At 40.9% G+C, this 22,791-nt stretch overlaps 1 protein-coding gene across 7 annotated transcripts in view; it reads left to right on the top strand.

Moving 5' to 3' along the window:
• The window catches only part of SLIT3 (slit guidance ligand 3), a 781,907-nt gene that overhangs the window by 576,227 nt on the left and 182,889 nt on the right, over positions 1-22,791 (top strand). For all 7 annotated transcript variants that reach the window (XM_039485327.1, XM_039485326.1, XM_039485332.1 and 4 more), the window contains 2 exons: positions 8,282-8,425; positions 10,015-10,178. In XM_039485327.1, coding sequence (XP_039341261.1) covers positions 8,282-8,425; positions 10,015-10,178 — 308 coding nt within the window. The remainder of the gene's footprint in view (positions 1-8,281; positions 8,426-10,014; positions 10,179-22,791) is intronic.

Genomic DNA, 22,791 nt, shown 5'->3' with positions numbered 1-22,791 from the left:
TTCAGTCACCTACCTCCTTACAAATCTCTTATGTATTTTAAGCCTAATCTTTCCCATCCTGTTCTTATTTTCCCCAAAGAAGTCCCCAAAGGGCCCCATCGGTCAAGTGACAGAATATTGGCTGTTTTAATTCTAGCTGTATTGTCATTGTTAGCATAATACAAAGCTAACTAAAAGAAAGAAGAAATAGCTTCACCATGGCTCTGTGCAGCTTTTCTCCCCTTTGCTTTCCCTCAGCTTATTAATGTACTTAGAATGATTTCTGATCCATCCACTAGCAACAGAGAGCAACCTGCAGTCTTCCGAGTGCATTAAGGTTGCTAGGCTGCTGTTTCAAACTTCGAGTTATATCGTTATTTACTGATAGTTTGATTACTTGTCTTTACTGAGCAGAAAATAAAAATGCTACTGGAGTGCAAGCCTCATCAGCATCCCTCTTTACTCTTAAAAACCAATTATTTTCAATCATTTTGTTTTGGAAATTCAAAATATTATTTAAATGTTAATTACTTGACAGTGCTTGTGTATATAATTCAATTGGGAGACCATCTTAATTATGTAGATGGAATTTAGGAACATCTGATACCATTACTGTGCCAGCTCAGTACACTTTCTTTCAAGGGACTTGGCTGAAACACATTATTATTACAGCGTGCCTGGACAAATTTGCTCCTTCAGGTAATACGATCATAGTATTGTAATAGAGTTGTGTTCTGCTCAGGGCTTTTAACAGAGTGCATACCACAGGTCTTTAGCCACTTTCCCTTACACTATGGAGACATGGGATCTTAGACTTCTGAGTGATCTTTTCCACACTTTTTTAACATGTCCAGATGGATGAAAACAGAGAGCTGAGTTAATAATCCATCATCCCTCTAAATAGCATGTGGTTTTATTTCTTCTTGAATCTTTAACTTCTCTTTGAATGTTGTACCACATGTGGAACCAGTGTATAAATCACATCTGATTAGGTTGATAACACAATGAGAAAAATTAGTGGAAATTACTTTAACCATAATTTGTTGCAAGAGAAATATTGGTAAGGCCCTACTAAGGTAAGGCTGCAAAATACACTGCTAACTATCCCCTCTTTCAAAAACACTCTAAACAGAATGAAACTCTTGTCATTTTTTAGCACAGTTTTTAAAAGGTGCAGTGTCTAAACAGAATCAGTTTTTCTGCTTGTTGAGTTATAGCTGGCTTTCTCATCTATAATATTTTACAGGAATTTAGATCAATATTTATTTCATGGGTTTACCTAATGCACCTGTTTGAGTACAATAATTAATCATTTGATGTAATGATTTGGGTCAGGATCTTAACAGGATAAAACAGGACATTTGCATGGATTAAAACAATATCCAAAGTTGTTATAATAGGAGTAAAGCATAATTAAGAGCTTTGGGGGTATAAGTCAATTTCTAACTAAAGGGGGGTAGGAAGAAACTTTCCTGAAGGGTAGTCTGTTCCATACATGCCTACTTCATGGTTCATTTATGTTATTTAAAATAGCATAATATAATCACTGAAATATTTGTGATTTATCTTATTATTTTAAAATTAAGATCAGCTGCTAAATAGTACTGATTCAACCAACTTATCTTCTTTACTAGATCAAATTATCTCCTGTTTGTCATCAGTGTCCAACTGGGTTATTACAACAGTAATGCAGTAATAATAACAGTAATACATAATAATTAAAATAATTAAAACAATACAAAAATGAAAAAAATCTAAACTAAGTGCAGAAATCTGAAAAAAAAATCCAGTATTTTCCTAAATGAAAATTTTCTTTAAAAAAATATTTTTGGGTGAGAATTTCCATCAAAATTTACACAGTTTTTAAATGCTTTGAATGTTAAAAAATGACATTTTCTGTCAGAAATGTTTTGACAAAAACTTTCCAACCTGCTCTACCTCTAAGTTTTTTTCTGTATCTGTCCTGTGTAGTTTCAGGTACTAGAGGTATATTTCATGGGTACTGTATATCCTCTACAGAACAGCAACTGCTGGTCACAGAAGTATGTTGTGTATTAACTGAGCTCCCAGTTCTAATTGGTTATGTGAGTTCTCATTCTAGTTCACATAAACAAGTCCCTTTTTTCATTACTTTCTGTTACCCTTAAAGTAGGAAGTATGCCTATATATCTTGGGTGTATATATAGACTTAATTGCTCTACGTTTGTATTTCTGTAGTACCTCTCACAGCAGTGGTACCTCTCACAGTGTTGTTTCTGGTTGTATTGCTGCAAATAGTGGCAAATATTTACCAGGAAAGAGTCAAACTTTGTAAATTCTAGTTTTTAATACTGTGGAAGTTCATGATTTGCTCAGAATGGGTGTTTGAGTTTTTCTTACTCCTCCTTTCCTAATTGTTTGCTATTATTTATTTAAATGCTGACTTTATAGTTAACACACAGTTCCTTTTAAAATGCCTCAGGGACAGTTCTGAAAACCATTTTGTTTAGAGATATTTCTGTATGTATGGTACTTATATGATCAGTAAGTCTCTTACTCTGCTCTTGCTCCTGTTGCCTGTTCCCTATGAGACAATAGAAGTCTATTAAGAATATCTTCTTTCCTTTTTGTTATAAATATATTATAAATATTGTTGTGTATAGTTTTTAGACCTCAGGTGAGGGATGTACAGCATGGAAGGGGCACCACTCTTTAAATTCCTATTGTCGTGCATCTTGTTTAGCCGCCCATAGGCATGAGCTAGTAGTGCCACCACTGGCAAGAAATTTAAACACATTTTGTATTGCATTTTCCTAAAGTTCTACTTTTGTTTACTTACTGGTAAAATTCAGCCACTCAATGAGTCTCTCAGTCTTAGGTGTAGAAGTTCTGCTATCTCTCTCTCTCTCTCTCTCTTTCTCTGTTAAATTCTTTCCTGGATTGGTGGGTTGGGTGCACTCTATTGAGCAATCACTCCGCTGTCAGGGTGTGGTTCACAGAAAGTGGTTTATTTTATTCCAAGAATTGGGAGTACTTACTCTAAAATAGTTTGTTCCCAGTGCTGCCACTGTTGTGTCTCGTGTTCAGTGCCTCTTCTGCTGCTGTTGCCATAGTACATGGTTTGAACTGAAGGGCATGGTTTATATCTGCACACATTAATGTGAGATAATAATTCAGTCATTAAAAACGGAGCTAGTGGTGCAGAATATCAGAAAATGCTACCTTCAGTTGCATAGTGCAGGAACTCTGGAAGCTGATTCTGATTCAAATTGTGGTGCACAACCCTGCACAGGCATGTGTGAAGATTTAAGTAACATTTTGGCTTCAAATAAAAAATATCCCTTCAGATACTCAAATCCAGAGCTGAAGTCAGAGATCCTGTTGATGTGATCAGTATGGGGCTGGAAATGGAAATGAGAGAGAGATTGCATTATAATGTGGGGTTACCATTCTGGATAGTGGTTAAAAGGGCACCATAAAAGCAGCACCATAAATCACTGACAACAGCTACTGGGAATGTTAGAGGGTTGTTGGAGAGATCCAGAGAGAGCTGGAGGAACATCAGAAAAGGAGGCACAATGGAGAAGATTCTCAATTTGGATGTGAAGTCAAATCTATCCTCCAAACTCAAAGGGAAGGGATTTGCATGTGCCCCTGTAATCTCATATGGCATCAGTACTACTTTTTCTTCTTTAACACTTAGCTGAATGGTTGGCCATAGTGATTGTTCACCATTTGGTCCTTTCCTATGTGGTAGCAAGGGCTAGACAGACCAAGAGTCCAACATCGGAACAGACTTGACACACCCATGTAACAGGGGGTTTACCTCGGGGTCCCCTCCATCCTCGGTTGGTGGAATTTTATCCCGGATGTTACAAGCCACCTGGAGACCAGCATTTGCTGGAATGTCTTGTGGCATTTTTTGTGACATGTCCGAAAAGCGTAAGATGCTGTCTGTAGATCGGAGCAACTGTAAACATCTGCATTACAAATGAAGTTGTTCCACTTTATGCCCAATGTACAGTTTTGGCATTTTGTATCTAAAGTCTCCAGCTTTGCCCAGTCTGAGTGCCATAGTGTCCATGTTTCGCAACCATGCAGAAGTACGGAGAGGATACAGCTGAAATAGATCCTGAACTTGGTGGTTGTGCCGAGATGATGTTGATTCCATATTCATTGTAAAAGACCCATGGCAGATGCTGCGATGCCAATCCGGTGAAGCACCCCCATGTGAGGAACTGTTGAGTACAGATCCCAAAAAGCAAAAGCTGGAGACTGCTTTGACAGTTTCATTAGTCAAAGAGATTGGGGTCGTGGGAGGACCTGATCCCTAGATTTTGCAGCATTGTCTTTGACCACAAAACATGGGGGCCAACCTTAGCTGACTCCTCCTCCTTTTGCTGGAGCGCCTTGCAAAACCTGTTGGGGCTCTGTACTAGAAGAACGATATCATCTACATAACCAAGGTCTGAGAGCGAGAGATCACCAAGTGGTTGAGGCACCTACGCCCTTTAAGGCCTTCCAGAGCATGACTCAGTCAACTGAATCAAACAGAGCTTTAAGATTGACATACGCCACGTGCAGGGGCTGCTTGAACTCATGATGTATCTCTGACAGCAAGTGGAGGGCCAAAATGGCGTCTAACATGGACCTGTTCCTCGTAAAGCCTGACTGTTGGGGGCAACTCTTCTGATGCAGCAGGGGCTCCAAACACACCAGCAGAACATGCGCAAACATCTTCCCTAGCATGGACAACAAGGTGATGGTTCTGTAGCGCTTACATTCGCTGCACAGTCCTTTACCCTTATAAAGTGAGATTACATTACTGTCCTTCCAGGGATTTGGCAGTTCCAGTTTTCCACACCAGGCAAAAGACAGCCAGAAGTGATTCCACTCCAGGGCCCATAGCGCATTTTAGCTGCTCTGAGGGAATGCCATCAGCACTGGCTGCGCATTGTTTTTCAGTTTGCAGATGGCGCGCTTTACTTCATCCAACATTGGTGCATCAGTACAAGTGTCTGGGTCTGAAAGAAATCATCCAGCTCTGAGCAAGTGACAGCTGGAGGATGGTTCGGGGCACTGTGAGCAGTACTACAATGTGTTTTTAATATGATCATGGAACACTCCTCTTGAAACACAGTAGTTAGTGAATGTTACATTAAAAGAGGGAAATAGCAAGTGGGGATAGTAGATAAGAAGAGAGGTGATAGCTGAAGGGCTCATAAGTGCCTGTTTGGGGGAACACCTCAAAACCTAGCCTCTTTTTTATGCTGCCTTCTATAATGTGTTGACCTGTGTTTCATAAAGAGATGAAGTATCAGTTTGAGAGAGAGAGACATGTACTGCATGAGAACTCAGAGATAATGGTGATTACTTTGTCTTGGACACAGTGAAAATCATAAGAACAAGTCATTAACTGATGATCTGGGTACCTGCTGTTGAAGCAAAGCTTCAGCATGCCTAATACACTGGAGGAATTATTCAAGTGTCCTAATGTGAAAATTACTCTGTAGTACAGCTAGGGTCAGTAAGATTTTGGGTTACATGCCACATAATCACCGGTCACAGAATTTTAAGCTGCCCAGGGTGCAGGGTGCTCTTGTAAGCCCCGTATTTGAGACAAAGGTTTCAGTTCTGTAAAATGCTGTAAGCTGTTTGTTCAAGCAAGAGCTGCCCACATTTATCCCTCATTGCCCTCTATTGGACCTTAGCCTATCATAGGCCAGTAGCCTGCTGCACGGCATCATGAAGAAAATCCAGGTGAATTAATATTGATTTTTTCCCCTTGGTTAAGCAGGGAAGCTGTATTCTGACACATTATTACATCAAAGATCTAGACACTGTAAATCCTTGAGAAAAGGACCCTCTGTTTCCAAGTATTACAACTGAGTTTTTACTAGCACAACTATTGTAACACTTTAGTGCAATATCTGGGGCACCCCACAAATAAAATGGAGAGCACAGAGTAGTGGTGGCCTTAATTTGTATGAAAGACTTCTTGTAGTTGAAGGGTAGGATAGCACAAAGAAAGCTCTGTGTGGCATGCTTTGTTGGAGAAAGGGAGCAGCAAGACATGACCCTAGCTGGCATGTGCTTCTACCTGACAGAATGTGCCCTATTGTCCTTAGGGCTAGAGGTGCAAGCTAGTGCAGGAGACAGTACTTGTGTGTTATTTAAGATTTCATACTAGTTTGCTCAGGAATCAAAGATACCTTTCGCCCCGCAAACACAACCCTATTACTATTATTGAGGCAGCACACAGAAGCAGCAATCAGGTTCAGGTCCCATTGCAACAGACTTTCACCCTTACTGTTTCAGTCTTACCAACTAGAATAAGATTTCCTTTTTAGAAAGTCCATTGTCAGTTTCAGAAAGCTCAAAGATTGTTAAGGATTTTGTGGATAACTTTGGTGGATCACTGAAGTTAAATGGAGAGGTCAGTTTCATATAGGTTTGATGACAGATTTACTAAATTGTTTCAACAAAGGTAGGTATCCCTTCAAAAAATAAAATGCTGTAGAATTCTTTAGGTAAACAACTCTGGGGAAAAGCTTTAGGCCAAGACACTTCAGAGGTCCTGAAGAAACATAAGCCACTTCAGAAACTACAGTAGAACACAGAAAAGATGTCTAGATTGGCGTGAGGTCTTATGTGTGTAGGCCACAGTCTTGAGTATGGCTTATGTTGGTAGTACTTGAAAGTTGTGCCTGAATGGGCAATGAAGACTGCACTCCCTTATTACTGATGAAGATTATCCATACATGTCAGAGTTGATGTGACCATGACTGGGTGGTGGGGGAAGCTTTCCTTGGTGCTATCCATTTTGTATTGATTTTCTGGATGAATGGACTAAATTTGGATTATTATGGGTCTTCTGTGCAGATGTGCAAGGTGGGAGAGGCACTGAAGTGCCTTCTTCTGTACTATTCCCCTTGCACATCTGCACAAGAGACTGACATAACTGAAGTGGAGAAGGCAGGCACTATGCTTGTTTGTACTATTCTCTCAAAGGAGTGAGTGAACCTGCACCTCATAAGGGTTGTGAAACTCCCATTCTGATCTGCGTTCCCCAAAGCCTCTGGAGAAATCCTGGCTGAGCTGGTCAGAATTCTTCCTGAAGCTCCCACTGCTACATGGCCTCTCTCACACCTCTGCACTAATGTGGCCAGTAGCTTAAAGTGATCATTCCAATTAGTTAATGCTGGTGGATAAGCTGTGAAACTAGAAGCAATGAGACTTAAATAAGACTCACACAACATTTATTTATTATGTTACTTATGTACTTGTTTGGCAATGATTATATGCTTGGCACTGTACAATACACGCATATAGATAATCCCTTGGAGTTTACAGCCCATAGACAGAACATAGATTGACGGGATGTACAAGGTAATAGAGAAGTGCGATTGACTTTGATGTTTCTTATCTCTTTATGGTCATCATAGAAACCATGTTGCTTGTGATACCTATGGACTACACTAAATATAAAGGGTCTATCTCTGCATATCATCGCAAGCCAGCATAAAATAGCTCAGGGTCTATGGAAGCTAAATGGAATATTCTCCTATAATAATACTTTGTATGCAATTATGTACGGTGAACTGCCAGTCTGTGTCCCGCATGTAAGCGTGCCCTGAGTGAAGTGTTCAAATTCACCCCATTCCTGGGTTTTGGCTTTATTAGTAACTCAGCCTGTAACAGGCATAACTGTAAAGGGAGCTTTTTGTTCCAGAACCTACTGCCTACCTAGTTTCCTGTCCCTCAGGAGACTCTCTCTCTTCTTCAGTTCTCTGATAGAACTAACTAGCCACAACAACTGCAATGAATTGGTCAGAACTTCAGCAGCTTCATGCGGGGTTCAAGCACCTGCTGACTGCGGGTTAAAAGAAGTGCCCTGTCTGCCTCTTACAGTGGACTTCCATACAATAGCCATTATGTGGGGGAAGGCAACTATTTGACCATCTCTTTATGTAAATTATATAAGCATTATTAAGGTGAAAGCTCTCTCCATGAACCCTATGCAATATTCCTCTGGAATTATCTTGTACAAATTATGTGCACAAAAATATATTTGCAGGACTTTTTTTTTTTTTTGCTTATCTAGCTCTGGTATACCCATGTCTGTATATGTCCCTCAGTTTGATAGCTCTAATGGTGACTGTAGGGTGTTTTGCTTTTAAGGTAACAGACAGACCAAGGACCTTTAATGCAGAATGATTTGGTTTGAGTGGTTTCATTTTTTTTAGGTTAACCCCAAAGTTCAGTCTCTGTTTATCTGGTAATTACAATATTAGTGAATTATAAACCTTTCCTCTGCTTTCAGGCTTCTCAATGCCAATAAGATCAACTGCCTCAGGGTAAACACGTTTCAAGATCTGCATAATCTCAACCTGCTATCTCTTTATGACAACAAACTGCAGACCATCAGCAAGGGGCTCTTTGCACCTCTCCAGTCGATCCAGACTCTGTGAGTACGCAGACACACTACAACTGACAGCTCTTCCCTTTTCCCCAAAGATGTTCCCTATCTTTACACTGCCTTTGCATCTGGTATTAAGACAATATTGAAGAAACCCAAGGCCAGTAGCTTCCGTTTTTTGGCAGAAATAAAAGAAAAACATGAAAGAAAAGTATAGAATAAATTCAGTACTGCCAAATTCTACAAGGTTCTGCCTCTTTTCCAGGGGTCTTATAAATATAATAAATTTATTAATGAATATAAATATTTCATTTGGGGACATTCAGTGGTTTTAAATAGGGACGATACGGGGCATGTGCATTTGACTCTATGTAGGGTATATGCACAGCAGACTTCAGATATATTTAAAAATATGTCCATAATGGTTTTCTGTGAGCATATGTATTCATTATTTATCCATACTGGACATTGAGACCTGCTACATAGTTCATAAGACTTGAAGCTACATTTTAATTGACATTCTAGGCATGTGGGGTAAATGTGTATCACTGTAAGTTATTATTCATTTGGTCCAGGTAAAAATATTAATTAAAAAAAAATGGATCTATTGTGTTTTCTCTGAGTCTTAGTGTGAGACGATATTAAAGCATTAGGACTAGGAGAGTGGTCAGAAACCCCTTATTTTTCTTGGATACATAAGTACGCACCATGGCCATTTCATGATTGAGGTCTGCATCCTGCTCCCTTTTGAAGTCAGTGGGAGTTTTGTCATTGATTTCCATGGGAGCAGGCTCAGGGAGAGTCCTGACAAACTTTCTTTATTTCATACCTCTCTGAGCCCAACAAAGAGGACCAAAACAACTGCAGAAATAAGTTTTGTCTTAACCTCTGGGAGCCTAAGCAGAGCAGAAGAGGCCTCTACCTGAAATATTTGTAGACAATCCAGAGGAACTTTATCACCGCAATTTGAATGTCCGGTGAAATACTTTGCCAGCTAGACTGGTGTACTTCACATGGGCGTTTGCTGAATTATATTAGTCAGGCCCTAGTTTGCATCAGCTGTCTATTCTGAAAAGTTAAAATTTCAGATCAAGGAGAAATCAATGCAGAAAAACTCTATTAGCCCTGAACAGGATATGCAACATTAATTTCACTCTTGAGTGAAGGCTTCTGGCTCATTTGTGGCTTTACCCACTGATCCAAGGTGCTCTCCTTTACTTATCCAGATTTTTATCCCTAGGAAGCTGAGCTTGTCAATAAACCATCTTTTGAAACCAGGGCACAAAATGTTCTGTCAAATCAGATGTTTCTAGAAAGATGTGTTTCTATTACAATGCATCATGTCAGGCTTCCAAGTGAAAACACTGGGACAGAAGAGCTGTATCCTTTAAATCAGGCTTTGTTGTATTAATTTTTGCTTCCTCCATGAAAGGACTTGCAGCAGGCTTAATGAGCTACGAAATACGATAGCTCACAGAATTTTCCCATTCATGTGCAGCTCCATGTGGCTTCCGCCAGGCCTGAGTTTTTGGGAGCTTATTCAATTACTCTACTCTTCAGGTTTGCGTTTGTGAAAAACAATGATGGAGTACAGAGTCACAGGTCATTTCTGATTAAACATCCCATCCCTCTTGCAGACATTTAGCTCAGAATCCATTTGTGTGTGACTGCCATTTGAAGTGGCTGGCTGATTACCTGCAGGATAATCCGATAGAAACCAGCGGCGCTCGATGCAGCAGTCCACGTCGCCTTGCCAACAAACGAATCAGCCAGATCAAGAGCAAGAAGTTCCGCTGCTCAGGTAATTCATTTATCCAGGCTGTACTGCACTTTCAATTCAGAAATAAGCAGGTCCAGAGAGCCTGCTAATCAAATCTGCAGGACAGTGTTTGTTATAATGGATACTGTGGAGCATCTTTTAAAATTAAATTTGGGAAATTCAGTTAGTCCTCCAGAAAACCAATTACCTTATGGATTAAAAAAGAGCCCAGTCTGTAGCTTGTCTTTTTTTAAAAAATCCTTGACATTTAATTTTTAAAGAATGCTGGGTTATAAAATGTCTATGAAAACCAGTGGAGATACAGATGAATTCTCATGCCAAATGGTGTATTTGGGAAGGGCGGAAACCTGGATGTACATTGGGCCAAATCCTGGCTTGAATGGGAGCTTTGCCTGAGTAAGTACTCAGCAAAAAAAAAAAAAAAAGTGCGGGGAGTGGGGGGGTGAGGGAGGCGCAGGGGAGAGAGAGAGAGAGAAAATAACCTTGTGGTGGATTAGGTCCTACGTAAACTGCAAGGAACAATTGTGCCCCCGAAGGGGAACAGGAGGAAATAGACCATATGAATTAGCAGGGCTTTACCATCCATAACTAATTTCTGCAGATCCAACCCAGAAGCTCTTACCTTAATTTTTATTCATTCAAGCAAAGCTGCCTTTGCAGTCAGTGGATTTTTGTCCTCTAGGAAGGAAGGAATCAAAACTGACCTCAGGGTATGATCCACAGATTTTGTTATTTACTGTATGTGTAATTAGTTGATGATGATGAAAATAATCTGAAAAGTAGTATATACAGCTCTTCCTCATCCCCACCACCTCATAAACTGTACTATTAGCTCTTTTTCATCTTCCAGACCAGATGTCAACAAAGGGATATCGCCTTATGCAGCTTAATTTAGCAGACTCCGTTTGTTCATGTGTGTGTTGTACTGGTAGCATAGGTTTCAGATTTACTCTACTTGTGACATGCTTTAGGAACAGGCAGAATTTCAGTGTAAGAAAATCTGTTGCTATGTATTGAGAAGAAAAATGACTGTCATTGATGAAATACTTTTCAGTATTTTCTATAAAAATTACTATCATTTTTGTCCTCTTCCCTCCTCACCCCCCGAAAAAACAGCGTGATTAATTGTACTCCTGACAGTAAAAGATTGATGGCACTATAAGCTGATGTAGCATGAGAATGAATGGCAGCAGCCCAAAACAAGACATTGCTGCATTGTGTGTCTCAGCAAACAGTATTCTCAGATAAACTGCCCTTTACTGATAAAATAAAAGAAGGATAACTTCATTTGCAATCAGTCAGTCTTGTAGGCAGGGTTTAAAGCCTTCAAGTAATTTGAGTTGCAGGCTCAAGTCATGCAGTTTAGAGCCAAATCTTAAATTATTAAATTATGGGGTGTTGGATCCAGGGACTTGGTTTAGGCCCATCACTGTAGCGTAGTAACTAGTCATCAATATTCGCCTTTAAAGAAACTTGGAATGAGAATGGAGAAGTCATGGATACACCTCTACCCCAATATAATGCAATCCGATATAACACAAATTCGGATATAATGCGGTAAAGCAGTGGGGAGCCCCAGGCCCTTTAAATCTCCACCCAAACCCCGCTGCTAGAGCTCTGGCGGTGATTTAAAGGGACCAGGGCTCCCCACAGCAGCTGGAGCACCGGGCCCTGTAAGTCCCCACCGGGGCTCTGGCAGCCAGGCTTGGGCGGTGATTGAAAGGGCCAGAGGCTCCAGTCGCTGCAGGGAGGCCTGGACCATTTAAATCTCCGCCTGAACCCCGCTGCCAGAGCCCCAGCAGTGATTTAAAGGGACTGGGGCTCCCGCAGCGGCTGGAGCACTGGGCTCTTTAAATCCCCGCCAGGGAAGCTGGTCCAGTCCAGAATGGCATACCAGACCAAATCCAATATAACGCAGTTTCACCTATAAGGTGGTGAGATTTTTTGGCTCCCTAGGACCACATTATATCGGGGTAGGGGTGTGTTTACAAAATAAAGAACACTGTGAAGAAGTTAATGACTCTAAATCTATCCCAATCTGCCATTTTTATTTTACTCTATTAATAGGGCGAAGCAATAATCAAAATGTGTTACATGTGCCTATCCTATGCAGTGATACAGGCCATTGGAAAAAAGCTGAGACCATCTGATACAATTTTTGAAGGATCAGAGTTGAGAAGGGTCAGCAATTCACGTAATGGTGTTGAGAGTAATGTCTTGTCTGGATTCCTCTGTTGTGTTCTTTCTTCAGTCCATCATGTTCTCAGTCCATCTGTTCCAGCCTTGCTTATCAATTCAATAATATCAAACACCCATGAGAAGGCATACCTCGAGCTTTCCTGGTGTATGCTTCAGGGGAGGAGGACATGCAGTGTGCAGGCTCCAAAACATGGCTTTAAGTTGGTTGAAAACTAACACTATTGAAAAACTCAAGAGAGTTTTTGTCCTCATCCTTGTTAGTAAAAGCTCCAAATGGCAATGAGAATCATAGCTCGCTACGCATTCTTCTATTCATTTAAAATATGAGCGGAAATTTTGCAGTACTGTTCCATCAGATATTTTGAAGAATCATTGTTTGTAAATTGATTCAGAGTGCATTCAAGGAGGCAGCATTAGAACTTAACCTGTTCCTCTGTCTTAGAATGCAACAGAAAAATATAATTTTTCCACTTTTTATTTTTGAGGACTATGATGTTATCTTGGGCTGTGCCACAACATGTCTTCAGAAAGGGATGTAAAATGTGGGATCATTATGTATTTAAAGCAAAAACAGAGGTGTGCAATGCATCTCTTTTCACAGGGACAGTCCTGCATCAGGACTGCTGTGATGAGAATACTTAATGATCTGTCCGTTTATCTTTGCCGACTCAGGGATCCTTCTCATCTGATTCTTGCATTTGTTGCTCAATGAAGGAATGGGAAAATAGTTTCTGTTGTAAATCTACAGTTCATACCTTCCTGCTCAGAGATTACAAAATTAATTTCTCATCTAGGGCTACTGGTATTTTCATTTTATTTATGTTAGCCCCTTAATAAATTCCAAAGTTAATTTGCCTGAAATAAGCATGTCTTTCAGTCAAAAAAGTAGTCAATGTATTTATAATTTTCGAGGGGAGCGGGAGGGCAGCCCCATTTTAATACCCTGGCTTGGTTCTTGAACTTGAGCGGTGTGGAGGATGCCAAGCTCTGTTGAAATCTGTGGGAGATGCATGTGCCCAGCCTATCTCAGGATCAGACCCACAATTAGTTCACCTTCGGAGTACTTAGCATTATAGCAACTGGGGAAGAAATGGCCTCCATGTCATGGAGTTCCATCCCAGAAAGTCCACAAAGCCCAACCCCAAAGCAGTGCAGATTCTTCTTCCTTTGGATTCTCCAATGTTTCACAAAAGTGTCTTTTCAGGAGGGATTTGAATGAGAAAAGGCGTGGTCGTGGAATAGGAGAGAGGGGGGTAAAAAGTGAGCTGTGGAGGTGACTCAGAAGTCATCTTGGGGTGAAAGGGGAAGATAATGGAGTTGTGGGAAGGGCTTGGGAGGAAAGATGAGACATTGAAGTTTTGCCCAGTGCAGTTTGAGACGTCAGTATCTAGGAGTGGTGTCAGGACAGCATTTGGAGATACGTGGTTAGACGGAAGTGCGTAGGCTCAGGCTTAGATAAGTAAAACAATAAACTTTAAACAAGACAGTAATTAATTTCTGGAGGCTTTTTTCTTGAGTTGGTACTTTCTTCTGCCTTTATTCCCTCCCTATTGCTTCATGCTAGTATTTGCAAAGGCAAATTGTATTCTCCTTGTGGACTGTTCCATCATCAATGCAGCTCCCCGCTCTCCTCTCCCAGCCCAGTGGTGCAAGCTTTTACTGCCGGGTACCTGATGATGATGGAGCAGCAACATCTTCACAGAGTTATGAGTGTGTCAAGGAAGGAGATTCAGTGCAAGCTTCCTCCAATATGCTCATAAAGGGGGGATGTTGTGTCATTTTCAGTGGCAACAATACAAGAGCATGATGGGATTTTCCTTCCTCAGCAGCATCTGCTCACTCTCAGCTAAAGATATGGTGGACATTGGAGAGACAGAATGAGTGAAAGAGACAAGCTTTTGAGCTTACACAGAGTGCTTCTTCAGTGGGACATGTCAGTTCTATGTTATTAAAGGATCCCATCCTCGGCAGGGAAAAAAAAAAAGCTCTTCTGCCTGGTAGCTTTTGACTAAGTTAAGCTTTGTTTTGAAAAGCAGCACTGGTCTTTAGGGGAATAAAAAGGATCCAGTACTAGGTTTTGCTGCCTCTGTGGTAGCTCACTGTCACTTCAAGAAATGTCAGAATCCTTGATTACTCTGTATACAATGGCTATTGCACGGAGCTCTCCTGCACTCAAGATTCCTATTTTGTTTGTGTAATGTGTATATATACGTTTTCATGCACTAGTGCCTATATTTTATATATATAATGTCAGTTTCTTGTGTGTTTGAAAACTGATGGAAGTTCTACCTGCCCAACTCTCCCCACTCCGCTTTTGGTGATGGTTGAAGAATATTTGTTTCTAAGAGCGCCAAATCACAAAAGCTTCCCCTCCTCCAGTGTAGAAACATGAACTTCTTTCCCATTTGAAGCCCTAATAACTAAACCTGGCTCCTTAATTCCTCTTGCATTGGGCACCTGTGATTTTTAACTGATTTAATTAGCTGCTACAGCACCAGATAGGTCTGTACAAAATAAAAACAGGGTGAACTATTTAAGAAGGACAATGAGCCATCTGCCAACACAAATCTATCCTTTCAGACACTGCCTCCCAGTAATTCAATCCAATCAGAAGGCAGCAGCCCTGATACAAATGTTGAAAATGGAGACATAAGCACCTGTATGTTCAAGGACAGTTTCATATCTCTTCTATAACCCTTGTTATCAGACTAGAGAATGATGTATTTTATCAATAGCTGCATCTAATAAAAGCTGTTCATGGTACTTGCAATTTGTCTTTCCCTGTCTTTGTATTTGCATTTGGGTTCTAAGCAACCATTTTGGTGGTAAACATGTTCAAACTTCTTGAACTGGAGCTCCAGGCTAGAGCGTAGTCCCCATTATTTGTGATTGTGATGGCCTTTCCCTGTACACCAGACTGGAATTTCACCCCTCTATAGTGTGGACCCAAGGCTGAGGTGCACACTGCATTTACTGAAGCAAAAAACTCATGGCCTCAGGATTGGACCTTACATAGAGAACTCCATGAATGAAGAGATAGGGCTATTTAATGATGAGAGCAGAGCCTGGTAATTGAACTTATTTTTCCAGTTGTATTGCCAGCTTACTAATACACCTTAGACAAGTCGCTTAATTTTTCTGTGCCTTAGTTTCCCTAGAGTAAGTGGTTATAATTATTCCATATCTGCAGTGGAGTTGTATGCATGTATACTTTACATTATTTGAGATCTTTAGATGAAAGATGCAAAGTATTATTATTATTCCTTTAAATGTTTAAAACTTATGCACGTTAAGTGAGTGTAATCAGCTGTTTTCCACATGAAATGTCTTATTTAAATGCTAGTAGTGGTTCCTATAACTTGCAAGTCACTATGATGCATCCTTTCCAAATTGTCCCCATTTTCTTAAGCAACGACCATCATTCACATACTGGATGTTCATATTCCTGTAGTATTCATCCCTGTCTCTTTTAATAAATGCAGATATCCCCATGCCCTAATCTGCCTAGTTACAGTATTGCAGTAACACCTGGTCAGGGATTTGCTGTTCAGCCTGCTCTTATCCTGCTGGCCTCCAGCAGCTCCTAGCTGGAGGTGGAGACTGAAACCTGACAGCTGTTATGTTAGCCCATACTATACTTGACACTAGTGGGGATTATCTGGAACTGAACAGACTTCTCTGAAGCCTAGTCGCATTTGCAGAAAAACTTGCTTGAGGCCAAACTTCCAGACATATGAAATAGTGCCATGTGATCTGGGCAGCTGAAAAGTAACATTTTTTATTTTGTTTTGGTTTTTAAGGTCAATTACATTTTATGTCTCCTGACCTCCTTTTTTGAAAGAGACAGATGAAAGCTCGGCTGAAAATGCCCCCAGAGGTCTTAGAGAATAGTGAAGCTAGGATGTTGCTTATTGTTGCTCATCTCCAGGTTTGCTGGGACGAAAGCAGATGGGAAAGGAAATTAAAAGTTTGTCCAAGTGAGTTTTTGCCATAATAATATAGCTAAACAAATCTGTTTGAATAGAATGTTATTAGAGAAGAGAAATGAGCAAACTGAATTTTGTATTTGATCATATTTATGAATATGAAGTCTTTGCACAACGGAACTGCATTTGCAAGCTTAGGTTTACATGGCACTATGCATCTTACTTCCTTTTTTTATCTAGCCACTTTGAAAGAGAGAGGAATATGACTTGGTCTTGAATAATAAGAGCTCTTAATTTCCTTTCACTCCAAAAATATTCCAGTTGAAAAAGACAGTTGATTTAACTATGACACTGATCTTACTATTTCATTTCTAGAAAAGCTTTGGAAGCAATTCAGATCTCTGTGTTTCTTTTTCCTGTCATTCCAGCTTCTCACTTGCTAACCCTGTGAGTGTCCTGGGATATATAAACGGTCTCCTCCAGTGCTTTGTTGATCTATGCCAGGCCTGCACAACTTGTAAAGCAGCAAGGGTCACATTACTCCAAAGAAAATAGCTGAGGGCCGAAACCCCCCGGCCCCACGGAAACACTCCGCCCCATCACCGTCCAGCCCTGCAGAAACAAACCCTCCTTCCCCAGCGCCACCCCACCAAAACAGCTGTGGGCCAAAAAGAAAGGTTGGGGGTGGGGAGGTGATACTTGATTTTAAATCAACCAGGGGCTCCCAGCTGAAGAGGTGGTTGGGAGCCCTCAGGGGCAAATTAACGGGCCCGGGGCTCTGGCAGCTGGGGGAACCCGGAGCTTTGCGGGGCTTGGGCAGGGATTTAAAGGGCCCAGAGCTCCTGCCGCTGAGGGGAACCCGAGCCCTTTAAATCCCAGCCCCAGCCCATCTGCTGGAGCCGCGGCCGGGATTCAAAGGGCTCTGGGCTGCCTGCAGCCGCGGGGAGCCCTGAGCCCTTTAAATCTCAGACGCCACCGGGAATCTCTGCGAGCAGCCCAGAGCCTTTTGAATCCCGGCCACGGCTGCGATTTAAAGGGCTCAGGGCTCCCCGCGCTGCCGGCAGCCCAGAGCCCTTTGATTCCCGGCCGCGGGCCGCACAGTGAGCCTCCGCAGGCCGCATGCGGCCCGCAGGCCGTATGTTGTGCAGGTCTGATCTATACTATAGGCTTTCGTTCTCAAGGAAGCACAAGTCCATCTTAAAATATGTGATCTTGTTTGCCAGAGAATATAGTCCCCAAAAGAGGGTGAAATATGAAGGTGCGCAATTAAATGTTTACTTTAAGGCCTAATCTTCTGATGAAAGTAGAACATTTGACTGAAAGTAAACAACAGATCATCACCTGTCTGTAAAAATTACAAGCCAACACCCTCATTGGGAGTCTATGCAGAGAGGCACTGGGCAGAAAAGGGATGGTCACAGAATTACCTGCTACCCCTAATGGATGGTGCCTCCAGTTTGGGGATAAGTGCCACTGCCTCTGTTACACTTGTTTTGTGGCTAAATTGAATGTCACTCGCCGGAGCAGTGACTTTAGCACCTTTTAATGAGCACCAAAAGCCACTTAAATAGAAAAAATAAAAGCATGAGAGAGAGAGATTGGCATGTTAAATAAAACAAATGCAGTGACATATGATCCTGAAATAGATCAATAAATCTTCTGTCCGATTGTTCTGATACCTAAACAGTTTGCTGAGTAGATGCAATCTAATGACAGAGCTGAAAACAGTGAACCATACACAACTCCTTGTCAAACTACAGATTCAGCCATTGGTTTGAAATAACAGACCTTTGATTACCACAGTTTGGAATCTCCTTTTACAGTAAATCATACAATTTTACTTTGATGTAACTTACATTTAACATTGTTCTTCTTGAGCTGGGCCAATGGCAGGGGAAATTGTCTGTCAACTTTTCAGTGAATTGGCAACTAAATTTTGATTTTCCATGTCAGTCACCCCTTTTTAAACATTACTTTTTGCAAACATTTATATGAGTGATGTTTTGTTCATACAAAGGCTCATGGAAGATGAGTTTTGGGCCCCAAACTGAAATTCATTTTATGAAGCAGCAAAGTGTTTGGGACCAAAGCACAAGCAATAAGCTTCCTGCTTTCCCTTGTACATTTATCCCCAAAAGTGGCTGTTTACCTGCATATTTTTGCCACTGCTGCCATGAACAGAAATCCCCAAATGTAACTGCAAAGCAGGTGTAGTGGTGCTTTTGAGCAGCCTGTCCCCTTGTGTCTGAGGAGGACTTGAACTAGCCTTTGTGGTAGACTCCTTTCTCTTTGCATTGCTACCTCTTGTTCATGGTGGTTCATGGCTAGTGCAGATAGTTTTTAAAAAAAGAGAAATGCTTAATTAACACAACAGAGGGACACAGATTTGTTCAAATATTCCCCACAGCTCTGCCTTGGTGATTTTTACATGTCCTGCTCCACAATGATTGAAAGTGTGCACCCACATCAAAATTACTGTTTTTGTTTACAGGGACTCTGATGAATGTTGGATTCATTGAATAAAGGCATTTGGTAGATAAGAAATATGTCTGCTCATTGCATAACAGAGTACCTGGTGGGGGGGATTTTATTCAAAAAATCCAGGGTTTGAGTGGATGCAAGGTTAAACAGGAGGAGGAATATGAGTATGGAACTGCATCCCACATAGCAATTACACTCAGTTACCATAGTTCCCAAGCAATCAACAGGTTGAAATTTGATCATACGATATATTAGTCAATTAATAAACAAAATTTGTAAAAATTAAGGGATTTTACAATTACATATGTTGTTCCTAGTAGTTAACCCAGCTCTCTTATCTATCGCCTCTGCAAAATTTTTTAAGCTGTTCTGTGTCATTATAGTGAATGGCCTACCCTGACAAAGACCGCAGTCCTCTGGATACTAGCTATCCTACCAGCTCCTACCAACTGCATAGAGCCTTCCCTTCTTCAGTCCTGCTCCTTGCGATCTGTGTAAATACATCTGAGATGAGTCTTTCCAAAGCACTCATTGTTGGCTTAGCTGCGCGCCCCCTGAAGTCAATGGGAGTTTACAGTAGATTTCACGGGGAGCACAGTAAGACTAACACCAAGCATGTTTGAAAGTTCCACCCTCATGTCAAGAACATGGGAGTGAGTTATAAGAAAGTGAGCCTGGGATCTGGGAAGGAGGGAAGCTTGCCATGTTAACTGTATGGATCCATGGTGGACAAGAACTAATATTTAGCCAAATTTCAGCCACTGCCTACCCTATGGAAAACTACAGGTATTATGTTAAGAAGGAGCAATAGCAGTAGATTCGTTTATATTTAAAACTGCAATTGTTCTCTACTATGTCCTCATTTTGAAGTGTGGCTTTAAAAAACAGGAATCAAGCAATGATTACTGCTGCTTATTATTACTCTCTTGTAAATATTCCCACTGTTGTGTGTAATCATTTCGGGGGGACATATTCTGTCCTGAGGTCCCAAATCACAATTCCCATTGACTTCAGTGAGTTGTGTCGAGCATCTGAAGCCAGAGTTTGGTCATCAGGCTGGAATCCTATTTTTACCAGTATGTGCTCTGGCATATGAAGTTGGCTTTTTGTACCTCCAAGCTGGCTTCTTTAGTGGATCATATAATAAAAAACAAAAAGAGTTGAGTATGCTTTACCACTGTATTTTCTGAAAGGAGTCACCAAAGAAGAGTAAGGGGGCCCAATACATAGTAGCATAGATCAGGTATTTTATATAGGTGTTTTCCTAGCTCCACATGCTCACTGTACAGTCTATTGTGTACACCTACTGGATGCAGCCATTTGCAGTCCTCTGGTAGTGTTTTCTGTTGCAGTAGTTCTGCCTTTAAAAACTTCTGGTCCCTGTTCTCTTATGCTCACAGATTGTCCTGTACAGAGTGTTCTTACAATTGTAGCATAAAATGTTGACCTCTTATACTTCAGCTCCTTTTTGCATGGGTGAAATGGACAGCAGCTCTCAGTGAAATCTCCAGCTTGTGCTTCTCCATGCTGCTTCCTCTCAACGCTCCTCTCTCTTTGGCGCTGCCTAACACTGACTCTGGCTGTTAATGGGGTTTTCCTTTGTGCTTGATCTAACCATGTGGTAGAACAATACAAATTGAACATGGTTCTGTCAAGCACCATGGAAGGCTGCATACTTTCCTGCCGCATGGCATGCTGGGATACTTCTGCTGTTTTCAGAAGCATCAAAAGGTGAGAGATTCCCTCATTCTCACAGGAAAAGATAAAAAGGTTATTTGTGTTCTATAAATAGACCCACCTACAGCTGAGCAGCTGACTCCAGGTTTCGGGGTGATAGCCCCAGTGAACAGTAGTGTTTCAAAGTGATTTTTCAGAGGGCCTGCATGCAGAATAACTGTCCCTAAATAACTCATTTGATTAATTGATAATAAAGTGAACACATTGGACATCTTGTTGATGAATTATGTTTGGCTCTGGCTTCAGTGATAATTCTAGCAAGATCAAAAATCATGTTCATTTAATTAGCTAGAGGTATTGTAATTTGAGTAATTATTTTTAAAGCTATTCCATGAACTATATTGCATGAACCACACCTTGGAATCACAGCTGAGGCAATGTTATGTGTAATTATAGGTCAACTACTTAACAGAATCTCAGGACTGAACTAACACTAGAAAGAAAGTACTTTGATAGAGCATTTCAGGAGAGTCTCCATAGCTGTATGTCTACTGAAACGGAAAACATTTTCTAACATGAGGGTGATATTCTCTAATGGTTAGAGCAGAAGGCTGCGAGTGAGCATACTCGAGTTTTTTTCTTGATCTGATCCTTGACTGTGACCTTGAGCAAGTCACTTAACTTCTCTCTGCCTAAGTTTCCCCCTGTGTAAAATAGGGATAATGACGTCTACTTTTTATAAAGTACTTTGAGAGCCTCACATGGAAGCTTAGTAGTAAGGTAGCACTATATTTTGTTTAGAAGCTTTACTGATAAATTGTGCTAACATCAGAAACATTTTTGCTGCAGTTAAATTATCTAAGCAGTTATTTGTAAGGATTGAAAACACTAGTATCAAATAACATTGAGAGATGCTGTAACCTTTTGGGGTTCCAACAGGCCAGTAAGGGATTCCGTCAACATCTGCCTTGCAACTCTGGGTGTCTTATATGCTATGCTGCTGTTCCTCACAGCCCTGACACCAACAGCCCGAAGACAAGCTTCCAGGGCACATCCTGGCTTCCACCACCAAGTTACTTTTTGTAGGGGAATTCAGCAACCCTTCCAGCCCCACGTTTCCTCAAAACTCTCTCTCCTGTAGTGCTCAGTCCCTCACGCTGGAACACTCATGAAACATTACAGGTTTGCTGTTCCTTTACAGAGACAGTACACAGCAGCCTGTTAGCTTAACTGGGGTTAACACAATCTTCTCTTCAATTACAGCACTGAATTGATTCACAGTAAGTAAAACAAGTTTATAAAGTGATACCAAGTAGAAGTAATAGGGATAAAAAATGGTTACAAAGAAACAAATGTGAAAATGGTTACAAAGAAACAAATGTGAAAATAAGCTATTAAGGCTGGAACTCAACTTAAACTAGAGTATTTTGTTCAAAATTTTCTCACCATAAAAATTCTTCCAGCATGGCTGGCTACTCCTTAGCCAGGATCCAATCGCAGGGTCCAAAGCGCCTGGTTTTCTTTGTCTCCTTAGATGAAGGATGACTATGGGGTTCTCGCCCCTTCTTTTTATAGTTTAATAAACCTTTGAAATGTATTCTTTGAAAAGTAAGCCTAGGCAAAGTTTCTTTCTCCTGTTGAGGTACAGACACCATGCTGTCTTCTCCCTTGCTTGTTAGCTTTGTTCACCTTATATGTAAAGTACCTTCGTTGGCTCTGCCTGGTCAGACAAGCAAATACACATTTCTTTGTCTAGGGCAGGCTGAGCTTATGCATTGCTTGCCAATTGTAAGAAGGTGATTCTAGCACATATTTATAACTCTTTGTTCATACCCCACACAATGATTTTCTTGACCCGCCTGTTACCCGTTTGTTTATGCTACCCTACATGACATCTTTTAGATACAGATTATGACAGCAGTGAGTTGGGGCAACGAATACATCAGGCCTGACAAGAGTTGCTGTGAATTAATGAATCAGCAGGCCCTGGCTATTTTTTCCAATAAACCCGGAGATAGTGTTATCTAGTGGTTAGTTTAAGAAATGGTGTCAGGAATCCTGGTTTGGTTTTGTTGTTTTCTCTGCCACTCTGGCTTTCATTAAAGCACTTAGAACTACATTTTCAGTTTCGTCAACTAATTTTGGGTGGTCAATTTGAAACACCTATGTCAAAATTTTATCTAAATGAGTGCTTAAAATGGCATCCAGGTGCTTATATGTGGCCTGATTTCCCAGAAGTGCTGAGCACCCACTGGGAGCTGCTGGCTGTCTGGCATTTCAGAATTTAACAAAGAACCCCTTTTTTAAAAAGTCCTTGACCATAGAACTTTAATTTCTCAAATTGAGGACCA

This window comes from Mauremys reevesii, linkage group 8 (assembly GCF_016161935.1).
Source record: "Mauremys reevesii isolate NIE-2019 linkage group 8, ASM1616193v1, whole genome shotgun sequence".
In the NCBI taxonomy this organism is placed as follows: Eukaryota; Metazoa; Chordata; order Testudines; family Geoemydidae; genus Mauremys; species Mauremys reevesii.
This window is presented reverse-complemented; position numbering and strand designations above follow the sequence as displayed.